The sequence below is a fragment of the Ictalurus furcatus genome, chromosome 25 (assembly GCF_023375685.1).
Source record: "Ictalurus furcatus strain D&B chromosome 25, Billie_1.0, whole genome shotgun sequence".
Classification (NCBI taxonomy): domain Eukaryota; kingdom Metazoa; phylum Chordata; class Actinopteri; order Siluriformes; family Ictaluridae; genus Ictalurus; species Ictalurus furcatus.
In genome coordinates, this window is record NC_071279.1 from 13,115,911 (window position 1) to 13,129,844 (window position 13,934).

Sequence of the window (13,934 nt, forward strand, 5' to 3'; positions counted from 1 at the left end):
TTCACATCCAGCCTTTCAGCCCTGTCTCAAATATTACAGTCACGCAGGCAGCTCACTGACAAATGGCAGTTCAGTTCGGTCTCCACTGGTTCTTTTGTTATACGTTTCATCTTATAAATCCATGCATTATTATTATTATTATTATTATTATTATTATTATTATTATTATTAGTAGTAGTAGTAGTAGTAGTAGCCTAGTAGTGTTAATAATAATAATAATAATAATAATAATAGCACAAAATGCACATATATGCCTGTAAAATCTTTTTTTTTAACATTTCTTTTGTATTCTTAGATTCAGATCTGTTTTTTTTTTATAACAAAATAATCGCTATTATTAATTTTAATATTTGAACCTGCTATGATCACTAACTTGGTAATTACTGACTACTTGGTGGGTGTTTTTAGGAGTTTAATGTGAGCCTAGTGATTTTAGAGTGCTGGCTGTGTTTTGTATTTGTGTTTTGTGTTTTGCAGATTTTAACCGTCGCCACTAAAAAAAATAAAAAAGAAAAAAAAGAAAAAGAAAAGAAAATAGACGCGTGCAGTAACCGGGCCTGCCATACCGCGCGCGCTCCCGCAGCTAATTACCGCACCGCGATTAGACATCAAACAACAGCGGTCTGTAGTGTATTAAATTAAACCAACATTTACAGTGTGAGTGTGTGAAATTAATCCACTGACGATGTCGTGGCTTGTTTTTTTTTGTTGTTGTTGATTTTGTTGCCAAGTACAAGAGGCAAAAATAAGGGGGGGGGGGGGGCTGATTTCTTCGCTATTGCATTGAGTACAATATAAATACTATTGTATAAATGTATACCAGTGACCACCACTTTTTATCATCTTGCTGTCTTGCTGCTCTTTTAAACGAATTTATTTGGTTTTCATTAATTAATATCCCTGGCAGAGAAAGATGTTATGATACAGGCCTAATATAATTTAATAACTTTTTTTTTTTTTTTTAAACGGTAAATCCAATAAAACGTTTTGATGCCTATTCAGTGTTGTTGTTGTTTTTTTTTTTCTCCTCACTTTCTCACGGAAAAGCAGTCATTTGTTTGTTGGAAGTCTCTTAAAGGCGTCAGGATTTTTTTTTTAATTCTTCCGCGCGCACACCTGCGTCTTTCCGTCAGGTTAAACAATAAAATCACGTGGTTACACCGCTTTGTTATTAAACCACTGATCTGATGTAAGCGCTAATTTCACAGGCTAAAATAACACGCCAAACATTACCACGAATTTTTCAGAGACTGACCGATTTACCAAGAATTATGTGAGCTTTCGTTAAAAGAAGAAGAAAAAAAACACCTCGTTATTTAATGAAATACGACACGTTCATTCGTAGTGACGTCAACGAAACAATTTAATGACGTTTATATTTCAGAAGCTTGATAAAATATTGTGGCCTGATATATACATTTTTATTTCATGTAAAAAAAAAAATAAAAAAAAAAGAGAAAAATGAAAACTATGAGAAAAAAAGAGAAAAGAGAAAAAAGAGAAAAGAAATGAAAAGAAAAAGACAAGATAAACGCTTACCGGATAACTAACTCAGATTTAGTTTCAGAAAACTATTATTATTATTATTATTATTATTATTATTATTATTATTATTATGATTATTGTTGTTGTTGTTGTTGTTGTTGTTGTTGTTGTTGCTGCTGCTGCTGCTGCTGTTGTTCCTCTATTCTTCTTATTTCTTCTTCCACTTATTATCTTCTTAATCTTATTCATTGGTTGTTCCATTATACATTATGAATTTTCCTGACACAGTAGCCTAATGTTGATTAATTCCCATAGTGATATGGTGACGCAATAACTATAATAATATTATAGGCTACTTATTATAACCATCACCCTTTCTTAAGACATAAAAATATATTTCTATCACTGTGTCGGGAGTTATATGCACATTATATATTCGACTAGATGTTATTCATAAAATGTAGTGGAGGGGAAAAGCAGAACTGATTTAAAGTTTATAGTGAGCATTGAGGATTGAGGATTGAGCTCCGACCCTGGCAGAGCTGATGGCAGCGGGCTGAAGCGGAGGCAGGAGAAGGAATGTGGAGGGAAAAATAATGATGAAAAAAAAAGTGCACTCTGTCCCACCGGCGGCTTAATTAAATACACGGAAAGAACGAGAGCGGCACATCTGGTTTCAATCCCTCTCCCTTTGATGGCATCAAGTGTTCTTTTCCCCCCCTGGATCTAGGGGCTTGGAAAGCTAAAGTGATATCTGAGGCACTGAGAAGCCTATAGACGGGATCCATTAAAGCGCACCGTAGGCTTACCTGCCAAGAGGCGCACAGCCAGGTGTCCAAAAACAACTGCTCAGTCTGACTTAGTGATAGAAATATATCCATCTGTATATCCACGTGACTCAAATATTCAGCACATAGACAATAATAGAATAAAAATGGTCTACAAACGAGCTGACAGCATCTAGATTTTACAAACAGCACAATAAGAGTCAGCAGAAACTTAGAGCAGTTTGGGTGCTGACAGACTTCTGTTATTTGGGTTGAGTTGGTCTTATACCTGCTATCACCTGTTTTACTGAGAAATTGGGAACACCTCTTTGTCTTTGAATCTAGTGCGTCCGGGATTCAGCAGATTATAGACTTGTGTGTGTGTGTGTGTGTGTGTGTGTGTGTGTGTGTGTGTGTGTGTGTGTGTGTTTTAGATTATTTACATTCCGTGTTGGTGAAGTTGCAGTAAAACAGAGTTGAGGTGTTTTCCCTGGCTGTAACAGATGCTTTTGAAACTGCTCGTTAGTCACATACTTCACTAATTTGGGAATCCCTCGCTCTATGTAGCCTGCATTATCGACACATGACTTCATAATCCCGCCCTCTGATATACTCCGTTATTTTTATAGTCTCTGCTTCTTGTTTTCTTTTTATTCCCGTTATTTTCCGCGCGCGCTTTGGAGCAACTTCTGTAAACTTTGCTGTAATCGGTGGAGTGTAGCAGGGGACAGAAGAGCAGACACCGGGGGTCTGTACAACCTCAGAGACGACACAAAACCTTTTTTGCCACGTAATTACGAGTGCCTATTAGGCCGATCTTCTCTCCCGGGGGCCTCATTTTTCTTCCTGCGCGCGGGCCTCTGCCGCTTGCTAACGTTTGAAGTGCCACGAGCTGCGTTCCCTTCTCATGAGTGCGTGTGTGTGCGTGCGTGTGCGCATGTGGGTGTGGGTGTGTAGAGCTTGGACGCGGAGCTTCGACGAGGCGGCAGTGTGTCCAGCCTCCTCGCGCTCACGGGCCAGTCCGCTTTTACGAGCTCGCGCATGTGTTTAGGCAGCGGCATTCCGGCAAACTGCGCTCAGTCTCAGGCACGCGCGCTAACAGCGACGTGGAGTGAAAGCTTTCGGGTTTTTTTCTCTCTCGCTCTGTCTCTCACCATAAGGAAACTACGACGGAGTCAGAGCAAAGCGCTTCGTGGCGAAGTTATATCTGTGCGCAAAGTCGGACAGACGTGCCTCCAAACAAGCGGAGGGTTTTTTTGTTTGTTTGTTTGTTTGTTTATTTCGTTTGTTCCTCCACGGAATTGACAGTTCCACAGACTTAACGCACCACATCTGGATCCGTGACCAGGTTTAAATTCAAATACGACAAAAAAGAGAGAAAGGAACACGTTTTGGAGACACGTATTCTTATATACTATTCCGGTCGCCTATGCAAGGGACGGTTTTGCGCGCCCGCTGTTGTTGCGCCGTGCTTTTTTTCTCCGTTAGCCTGTTTGCGTCATGACGTCTAGCTATGCGCATGTAATGGACAGACGAGCCGTGGCGGTGCCCAGCAGACTGGAGAGCCCCATCACAGCCAACGTGGACAACCTGCAGGCCAAAAAGAACTTCTCGGTGAGCCACCTATTGGATCTGGAAGAAGCAGGGGAAATGGTAGGCGCGCAGGCGGAGGAGAGCGTGGCGGAGAGCGGCAGGACCATGCTGGAGTCTCCGGGGCTGACCAGCGGCAGCGACACGGCGCAACCGGAGAGTAAGTGCAGCCTCGAGCGCAGGCTAAACAATCCAGTGTGCAGTGCTCGGATATATATCTATATATCTATATATCTACATATATCTATATATATTTATAAGTTACATATCTAGTTTAATAATATACAATGTCACGAAGCAGATTTACACAAATCCACGTTATGATCCCTACATTATGTGCAATCCATAACAGAGACGACAGTTGCAGGGAACCGATTGCGCTTTAGTCAACTTGGGAGCGAACTGTCTTTTGGTTAAAAGATATTTTCCGTGTAAATTTAAACTCTGCTTAGCTAGTTATGTGTAGCTCCACGCGAGTACCCCTCCTGTTCCCAGCGCGCGTTCACGCGACCGCTGCTCTTATTAACACTTAGCGCAGCAGTTTCCCACATTAACACGTGCACAGGTTAGATGGCGCAAACTGAACGGTGTATTGTATATTACAGTGATGCTGGAAGACCAGAGCACGTCCTTCTACTTCATTATAAAATAATGTTGTCACATTTCGATAAATAGATTAGGCTATATAGCCTTTTTTATATATATGTATATATATATATTTTAGGTTTAGATATTTTTAATAGTTTAAAATGATGTTTAATTGCAAACTTTCACAAACGAATTCAAATACATCGCAAACGTAAACATTTATAACATCAAATAATGGCTAAATTACTTGGTGGTTGGTGGTGCGATCAATGAGCGCGTTTTGCGGCGGATGCGCGCTGGACACAATTATATACACCACTTCATTTCCATTGTAAACACATGAATAAACATATCTATAAATGACATCACAATATATATATATATATATATATATATATATATATATATATATATATATATATATATATATATATATATATATATGTGTGTGTGTGTGTGTGTGTGTGTGTGTGTTCGTGCCAACTAAGGGTTCAGTATTGAATACTCTCTCTACAACAAGATTAGGAAACTAGGCCCAGTTAAGTTAAAACCACTCCGCACAGAAGGGATTATAAAGTGATTGATTAGTAAAGTAAAGAAAAAAATATATTTAAAAATACACAATGTTATATTATAATGTTATAGGGGTATACTGCCTTTTTCTCTGCAACATCCCGAACGTCTTTAACAGGCTGTTTTTATTTTATTTTATTTATTTATGTTTTTTTTTTCTAGCAAACTTAATTTTCTCTCTGGTTTAATTGGATTTTATTCATTTTTTAAGCTCTAGTTTAAGAGTCTTAGACTATTTGACCATTTTATCAATTATTGTAATGGCGTTAAAATTGCAGGGGTTTTATCTGGTTTATCATGTCTTATTTTCATCGAGTTAAAAAATAAAGGTTTTATTGAGAACACCTTTGCAATATACATACATACATACTATATATATATATATATATATATATATATATATATATATATATATATATATATATATATATATATATGTATGAGAGGAGTAGAGTGTCAGATGCGGCGCATTTTATATGACCTATGTAAAAAATGTTTTAAGCCGTTGTGTTTATAAATTACTTTAGATACTTCTGTAGCTTATATAACCGACCCGTACCACAATGTGTGTGTGTGTGTGTGTGTGTGTGTGTGTGTGTTTTTCACTTTTTTTCACTTTTTTTTTTTTTTTTTTTACATGGAAACTCCATTAAAGCGAATTCCTAATAACGTGCGGAAGTTTAACGAGATCTTGAATACACTAATGATTCCCACAAACAGGCTGAGCTAATTATGCTACAGCCTCCGCCGCCATGTCTATGCAATTAGCCCTACTTCATGTGGGGAAATAAAAAATTAAATGCATAAAAGCAAGAAAAAAAACGCACATCTGACATACTACTGGATTAGGGTATTATATGGTATGTATATTGTTTTGAATTAATTACCGCAATGATATTTTTGTGTCAAACTCGGTTTATAGTAATCTCTTGGTCAGGTACAGGTGTGGGCTTCAATGACCAAAGAACAGCCAATCAAAATGCAGTGATTATTAGTGTGGTGACTAATCAGGAAGAAGGATATTCTGGCGTGCCGTTAATGAGTGTAACGATCATCGAGTGTTACTGCATAATCGGTGCTGGTATGAAAGTTTTTTCCACCTGACCTATTATGAGCAACACCAGGACACAGGGGTGTAACGTATTACTGTCTGAAATGGGTTTTTAAATGATTTGAAAACTGCTTATAGTTGCTTATAGATCACAGTAAATAATGCTGGGTCTCAATGTATTAAAATAATAATAATAATAATAATAATAATAATAATAATTATAATAGTAATAATACTAATAATAATTCAAGCTCTCTGTCCAAAGTAGAATGTTAACCAAATATATGCTTTTAATAATAAAAAGGATCGGCTAGAAATCTTTGGCCGTTCTTTTGTAAATTACGGTTCTTTGGTTTGATATTTTTCAGTAAGATTATTGAAGGTACTTCTAAGAGATGACAGCCCAAAGAACCAGTACAAGATCTTCCAGGATTTTATTTATTTTTGCTGTTGTTTTAGTGTGTAGGTTTAATTTATGCTGCAAATAATACATTGTAAATTTGATTTGCTGTAGCTGACTGCTAGCAGAGTTGCCAGTTATTTACTCCAATTAATATTTTTGTTTTTATAACATTCTTATTGTAATGCTTCATTACAGCAAATGTTTTTTGTAATATATATATATATATATATATATATATATATATATATATATATATATATATATATATATATATAATAATTAAAGTGCAAACCTGTAATTTTACAGGGACATACTGATAATTTTATATTATTTTAAAAAGCATCTCTTCAATTTGACAGTTATTTTGTTTGTGTTGTATTTTATTGCCAAATAAACATCTTAAATAGATCTGAAAGAGTCAAAAATAACAAATAACAAAATAATCTTATTTAAAAAAGTCTTAAAATTTTAAGTCTTAAAATCTTATTTAATAAAAAAGTTTATTAAAACAATAATTTCAGTTCAACTCACAAACAAATGGTAGGAAATTCCACAATAAGAACTCAAACAATAAGATCAATAGTGACATAGTGTACTATAGACAAAAAAAAGGCACAACGCAAGGCTACATGGGATTTCTTTTTAAAATCGCAAGCTAGACAGCAAATATTTGTTACATAACATGGCTAACATTACCTAGCATTGCCTAACTTTAACTCTGATTTAAACCTGTTGCACTGTTGCTAACATAACTGAAGTCATGCTTTTTATTTCATAAAATAAATCAAAACATACAAAAAATAAAAATTTGAAATATGGATAACAGATATGGTTTCTTCAGGTAAACGATTCTGCTGGCTAGTTAATGATACTGAATATTTTACTGTATTATTACACTGTAATATTATCTATACAGTAAGGTCTGTTGTTACAGTATTTCAGATATATATATATATATATATATATATATATATATATATATATATATATATATATATATAATATATATCAGATGATATTGTGAATATTTTCCCAGAATGACTGTTCAGAATATCGTAGTTGTTTGAACACAGTATTTTAATGACAGAAATGATTTACAGTGTAGCTAATGAAACACACCTTACACATCTGATAGGAAGCATTAAGGCTGTGATTTGAAGCTTATGAACTTATGCATGCTGTTTGTGATGGTGTGGACAGATGAACAGTTGAACGCAGAGGAGAAGAAGAAGCGTAAGCAGAGGCGGAACAGGACCACGTTCAACAGCAGCCAACTGCAGGCGCTGGAGCGAGTGTTCGAGAGGACGCACTACCCTGATGCCTTTGTGCGAGAGGATCTGGCCCGTAGGGTCAATCTCACAGAGGCCCGAGTGCAGGTAAGTCCAAAGTCCGAGGGCAACATGTTTATCAAATTAGACTGGGCCTTTGATCAGCTCAGTTTTGCACATTTGATTAAGTTACAATGTTCCCTTTATATTAAAGACCTTGGAATACAGGAACGGCAATCATAGTCATTTTATATAGTGGTGTTTACATCAGGGGATATTGTGTATAGTAAATGAAATTCAATTATTGTGTCAACCGCCCATTCGCTACCAAATATGAGAACCTATTCATCTAAATATATATATATAGATATATATATATATATATATATATATATATATATATATATATATATTCAGTCCAAAAATTTGGAAAACAAAAATATTGCATAATATGGATTAACATGTGTACGAAGATGTTACATTGATGTTTGGTTTGTGTGATATTTTGTGTGATATACCAGCCACATTTTTAAAAAATAATTCTCAATCGGAGCTTTACATGGAGGAGAGCAGACCGAAAGCACATGTTATAATGAGAGGGGTTTTTTTTTTGCTAAAAGATGGGGATTGTGCCCATTTATAGATCAAGAGGGAGAGAGAGAGAGAGAGAAAGAGAGAGAGAGAGAGAGCGAGAAAGAAAAAAGCGAGAGAAAACACATCTGCAATTAATGTGTCCCAGAGAGGGTGAGCGATTCCGAAAGGCTTTGATAAAAGCGACTTTGAGCTCATTCCTGAAGTACTGCGTAACCGGACACTGCGCCTCCACCAGACCTTGGCTTGGGAAGGGAGCCTGGTTCTGCTTCTCCACCACTGTTTCGAGCAAAAAAGAATGGCACTCCACCATGCCTAGCTCTATCATTTCATCTTCGTACAGGGCTTGTGAGAGCTTATCGCAGCATAGGTCTGATTTATTTCGCATGTTTGTCTGCCTATCTTTAACGTACGAGCACTTTATGATATTTCTAGTTGCGATAAGATGCTCCATATCGCTCCGTTAGAGTCTTTCACTCTTCTCTGGTGGATTCAGGATTAGAAAGCGCACTAGCATCACCGGCAGACTACATGTTGAGATACAAAATCTGCTTTCAAGCTGACAGCATGACATGTGATGAGAGAATTCTGAAGATTTTTTTAACACAACAATTCCACCATGATTTCAGCAGTGTGTCTTGCTCAAAAAAACGTAGTTACACAGTCATCTCCATGATGCATTTCTTTTTTTTACATGGAAACCACATTGAACAAATAAACAATTTACTTCATCATATTTTGCATTTCTGAAACACTTCATTTTATATTTATTATTATTATTATTATTATTATTATTATTATTATTATTATTATAGTTTTGTAGTAAAAAGGTGTAAAGGGAATCAACCAGGTTGTGCCTCATACTTAGGCTCATCATGTCAAAATATTTTGCTTTCACCAAATTCAGTTCAACAATTCAACACTTGTCAGAACACACAAAAATCTGAGTGCTTTTACTTCAGTAGCTTTTTGTTACTTGCGGTATAATGTAACATGAAACTAAACAGATAATAATGCACCTTATATTAAAAAAAATTAAATATATATATATATATAAATGTATATATGTGTGTGTGTACATATATATATATATAGTAGATTGTTTGGTCATGCTATCTGTGTAACCTCTGGGTTTTCATAATTGCTTTGAAAATAATATTTTCCGCTCCTCGTCCCAAAGGTGTGGTTTCAGAACAGACGAGCGAAGTTTCGCCGAAACGAGCGGGCCATGTTGGCCAGTAAGAATGCCTCGCTCCTTAAGTCCTACTCAGGAGATGTAACAGCGGTGGAGCAGCCCATCGTGCCTCGACCCGCCCCACGTCCCAATGACTACCTATCCTGGGGCAGCGCCACCCCTTACAGGTAACCCCAGTAACCTTAACGTGTTGTTTGTGCCACTCTCAATCCCAGCATGCCCTCCGGCTATCTGCATTGTTTTCCTTTCATTTCCTCTCAGCACTTGACTCCTGCTGCATCTGTGTTACTAGCCCAGTCTTATGCGCTGCTCTGTTTATTTCCACCAGTTTGACTTGTTTTAACATGTTCCTAAAGCAAAATAATTTTCCATTGAAATGAACAAAATAACTAAAAAGGCAATTTGCAGAGTCAAGTGTTGCAGAGTGTTGTGATGAAAAGATTTCCCAGTCAAACAGATCAAAGAAAGCAGCACAGACTGTTGTATGTTCTCAAGCAGTTCTTCTTAGTAGTCTGTCTCTCAGTGGGGAAGGAGAGGAACTCAGGAACTCAACCCCTCACTGTTAGGTGATAATCTGAAAACAAACCGTGTTAAATCCACCTCTGTGCCCTGTGACCTCTGGGTTATAAGCTAACAAAGTGAGGAGGATCGCTTCACTGGGCAGGATTTTCTGTGACTCTGGTTACACTGGTTATGGTCTACACAGTGATGTCTGTTCTTTTGAGTGGTACAGAACAGCTGACCAGGCTACTCGGGCCAAATGCTCAATTCCTGACTGTGAAAATGTGTTTCTTACCACTTTCTGGCATATTTATGCTTACAACTAGAAACGTGGCCAGTAAAACGAGCTAATGCAGATTTGTGGTTGTTGTATTTTTTTTGCCTAATGCACTGATGTGCACAATTATTACATGTTAATAAAGTACATATAAAGCCTTAATAACTATTTATATATTCTTAAGCTGGTTTCCGAGTTCGGAGGGAGGGCCAATGCGAGTGCCACAGAAAATGCTGCCCACAGAAAGCAAGTACTTTTTTAAATTTTACTCTATGTGAATTTTTTTCTTCTTCTTCTTTTTTTTAAATCTCAGATGTGTAGCAGCAATCAGAGAACCAAATAGCCTCTTTGGTGTTTGAGCCAAAAATAAAATATTGTATATACTGTATATAATATCTGAGATGTCTGAATCTTTATAGATTGTTTATAGATTGTTTTGCAATCAGTATATGTGCACTCATTCTCGCTGTTGCTTATTTCCTATTCATCAGCACAGTGGCAGCCTACCCACCCACTTGTGTCAACACCACTTCCACCCAGGGAATGAACATGGCCAACAGCATCGCTAACCTAAGACTAAAAGCCAAGGAGTACAGCCTCAACCAGGTCCCCACTGTTAACTGAGACGAGGGGGTGAGAGAGTGAAGACGGGAGGATGGAAATGAACAAGAGGAAGCCTCAAAGCAGTTGGATGACTTAGAAGGCCTTAAAGAACGGGACAAATTGGGTCTGAGATTCCTCTTTCTGCAAAACTCCAGTGGGAATGGAACAGTCCTCCGCTCCTTCTGGAATTATGGTTCTTCCTCCCCCGGCCCTCCTCCTCCTATACTGGCTTTTTTTTTTTTTACCATCTTCATCACTGCAGATGAATGTAGATACTGTTCCGAGGAAATGAAACTCTTCATATATCTGGACTAATATGGAGACTGCAAGGCAGACACAGTGTCTGGATGATTTAACCCCCTTTTTTTGTGGCTTTGAATTAGACTCAACTGAATGAAGCGTGTTCTTCGGAGAACCCAGTGGATGATTGTAGTTTGCTTAAGTTTGAATTTACACAAGACCTGGATGAAAAGGTTTCATTGCTGGAAAGTTGTTGACAAAAAAATAATTCTGGATTCTCCAGCTCTATTAAACGTGAATGGCTGATCCACCCGAACTGTAGAAAGCTGAAGGAACATCTAAATACCGAACAGCTAACCTTGTTGTGCTAAACGAGGAAGGTCATGTCTTAAATACATTTCATTCTATATAACCTACTGTACCACTGACACGTATCAGTTGGTTCATGGTGATACATGTAACTTCTCATACTAACACAAATGTAATTAGTTTTTCAAGGACAACTTATATTTCCTGTTTTTTTTATTTTATTTTATTTTTTATCTGTATGCCATTTCATAATTGCAAAGCATATGGGAATAAAGAGACTTGCGTTTCAAGCAGTAATCACGCATATTAAAATTGAGTTCAATGGACAGTTCACCTAATGTGTTCCTAACAGCTCTGTTGCAGGCAGCAGAGAAAACAACATCATGATGAAAAAAACCTAAACAAAACAAAATTTTCCCCATTTTTAACTAATATGCTATGAATACATTTCTGAAACAAATTTTTCCCATCATGTTCATTTACTGATTAATGTCAGTGGTGTGGGTCAGGGTGCTGTGACTTTAAACAGGGTTGGTTTTGTGTACATCTCTGTGGAGCTGTGTGTGAGAAAATGATTGATTAGAAAGCATAGTAAATGCTTGTTTTATTAATCTCAAATCTGACTTCCCCCTCCAAAAACAGACTTCTCATCTCTTCTCTTCTCATCTCCTCTCCTCTTCTCGTCTCTTCTCATCTCTTCTCTTCTCATCTACTCTCCTCGTCTCTTCTTCTCTTCTCTTCTCCTCTCCTCTTCTCTCTTCTCTTCTCATCTCCTCTCCTCTTCTCATCTCATCTCCTCTTCTCGTCTCTTCTCATCTCTTCTCTCCTCTTATCTTCTCTTCTCGTCTTTTCTTTTCTCTTCTCATCTCTTCTCTCCTCTCCTCGTCTCTTCTCTTATGTTCTCTTCTCATCTCTTCTCTTCTCGTCTTGTCTCTTCTCGTCTCTTCTCTTCTCTTTCTATACGTGACACATATTTTCAAAAACACACTTTTAAACAGTGCAGTCACACTGATTTTCAGATCTTTTGAATATACTGATTTTTTTTTTAATGTGTGAGAAAGTGATTAGTGATTTAACACCCCACCCCCCACCCCCCTAGCTTTTTACTATGCTTTTATTCATGGATGATTATTAAGTAATTTGAATAAAGCAAATTATTCCTGATTTACATTTTACTTCTTAACACATAATTTACTTTGTAATTTCCTTATTTTTGGCTGTTTCCATGTTTCTCAAAACAATCTTAATGCTCTTTTAATGTAAGTGAAGTACTTTTACATGGCCTTCTTGATGAACCTACGATTTGGGCTTTATTTAGTACAGAATATTTTTTGATGTTACACAGAATGCAGCTTCAACTTTCATAGCTTTTTTTCCCCCGACTGGGGCAAGTTTTCTGAGGACCAGTGTACTTATTATAGTTTAATATTACGCCATACTGGTACAAATGTACTTATGTATATAAACGTTCTTAAAGTGCTACTCTGCCCTTCACAAAGAAATAAACCCCACTATAGATGTATAAAATAAAGATGGCGGTAATCATCACTGCATCAAGGCAGTGACTACTCCCTCTCCTTGTGCACCTATTATATGCATTGATGTCGATCATTTTAAAAGCTATTCTATAAAAGACAATAGGATCATGGTTTGTTTGTGTGTAGGCATTTTAACTCAGATTTAATAATGTATCTTGTGTATCATGCACTCTGAACTCTTGCGTGTTTCTTGCGCCAGGCCTGGGTGTGTATGTCTCACCTTTCAGGCAGCCTTGGCCTTGTTGACCTGAAGTGCTTCCAGATGTGCGTAGGCAGTGACCTGCTCGCCCCATCCGCAGCACCTCGGGCCTGGGGCCCTCGCTCCCTCCTTCAGCCCTGCCGGCGTCCCCTCAGACGGGCCGCGAGCGCAGCGGATGACATACAAGCGCCTCACCCCCTTCAGCACCACATCTGGAGCTTATTACAAAGGAGACAGTCCGAGAGAACCCGTGGGGGCGGGGGGGGTGGAGGCTCAGTGCATGTGTGTGTGTGTGTGTGTGTGTATGTGTGTGTTTTGTATGAGAAGGAGTGTATATGAGTTTCAGGGGTTGGTGCAAGCATATGTATTCCAAGCTGTTTACATATGCATCAACTCTTTAAAAAAAAATCCTTTCCTTCTTAACCTTGTATTATTCTTGCTGTCATTCTCACCCTCGTTTTCCTCCTTCCCCATCATAACCGCACTGTGTGTCTTGTGAGAGCTTTAGTTGAGCTCTTATGGCCTCATGATGGTGGAAAATTTATTAATGAGAGGCTCTTGGATTTGAGTTTGTAGCCTACAAAAAAAAAAAAAATCAAATCTATTAAACGCTTAAATGTTGCAGGCTTTGAATGAAATATGGCCCTGCTGTTAAAAGCATGTGGTTAGGGTGAACAACCAAAAGAATTCCCTTAACTCAGTGCCAGCACAGAACGTACACACATACTGCGTTCGCCTATGTCGAGCTATTGAGGT

At 37.6% G+C, this 13,934-nt stretch overlaps 1 protein-coding gene across 3 annotated transcripts; it reads left to right on the top strand.

Moving 5' to 3' along the window:
- The first annotated feature begins 2,826 nt into the window (after nucleotides 1–2,826).
- prrx1b (paired related homeobox 1b) lies at nucleotides 2,827–12,287 on the top strand. 3 transcript variants are annotated; one of them, XM_053614699.1, is made up of 5 exons: nucleotides 2,827–4,002; nucleotides 7,658–7,833; nucleotides 9,497–9,678; nucleotides 10,474–10,539; nucleotides 10,781–12,287. In XM_053614699.1, exons 1-5 carry the CDS (start codon nucleotides 3,753–3,755, stop codon nucleotides 10,911–10,913), a joined length of 807 nt encoding a protein of 268 aa, XP_053470674.1. In that variant the 5' UTR covers nucleotides 2,827–3,752; the 3' UTR covers nucleotides 10,914–12,287. The 3 variants fall into 3 exon arrangements, with proteins under 3 accessions (XP_053470674.1, XP_053470673.1, XP_053470672.1); XM_053614698.1 differs by having other exon boundaries at nucleotides 10,474–10,535; XM_053614697.1 differs by lacking the exon at nucleotides 10,474–10,539.
- Nucleotides 12,288–13,934: the final 1,647 nt, after the last annotated feature.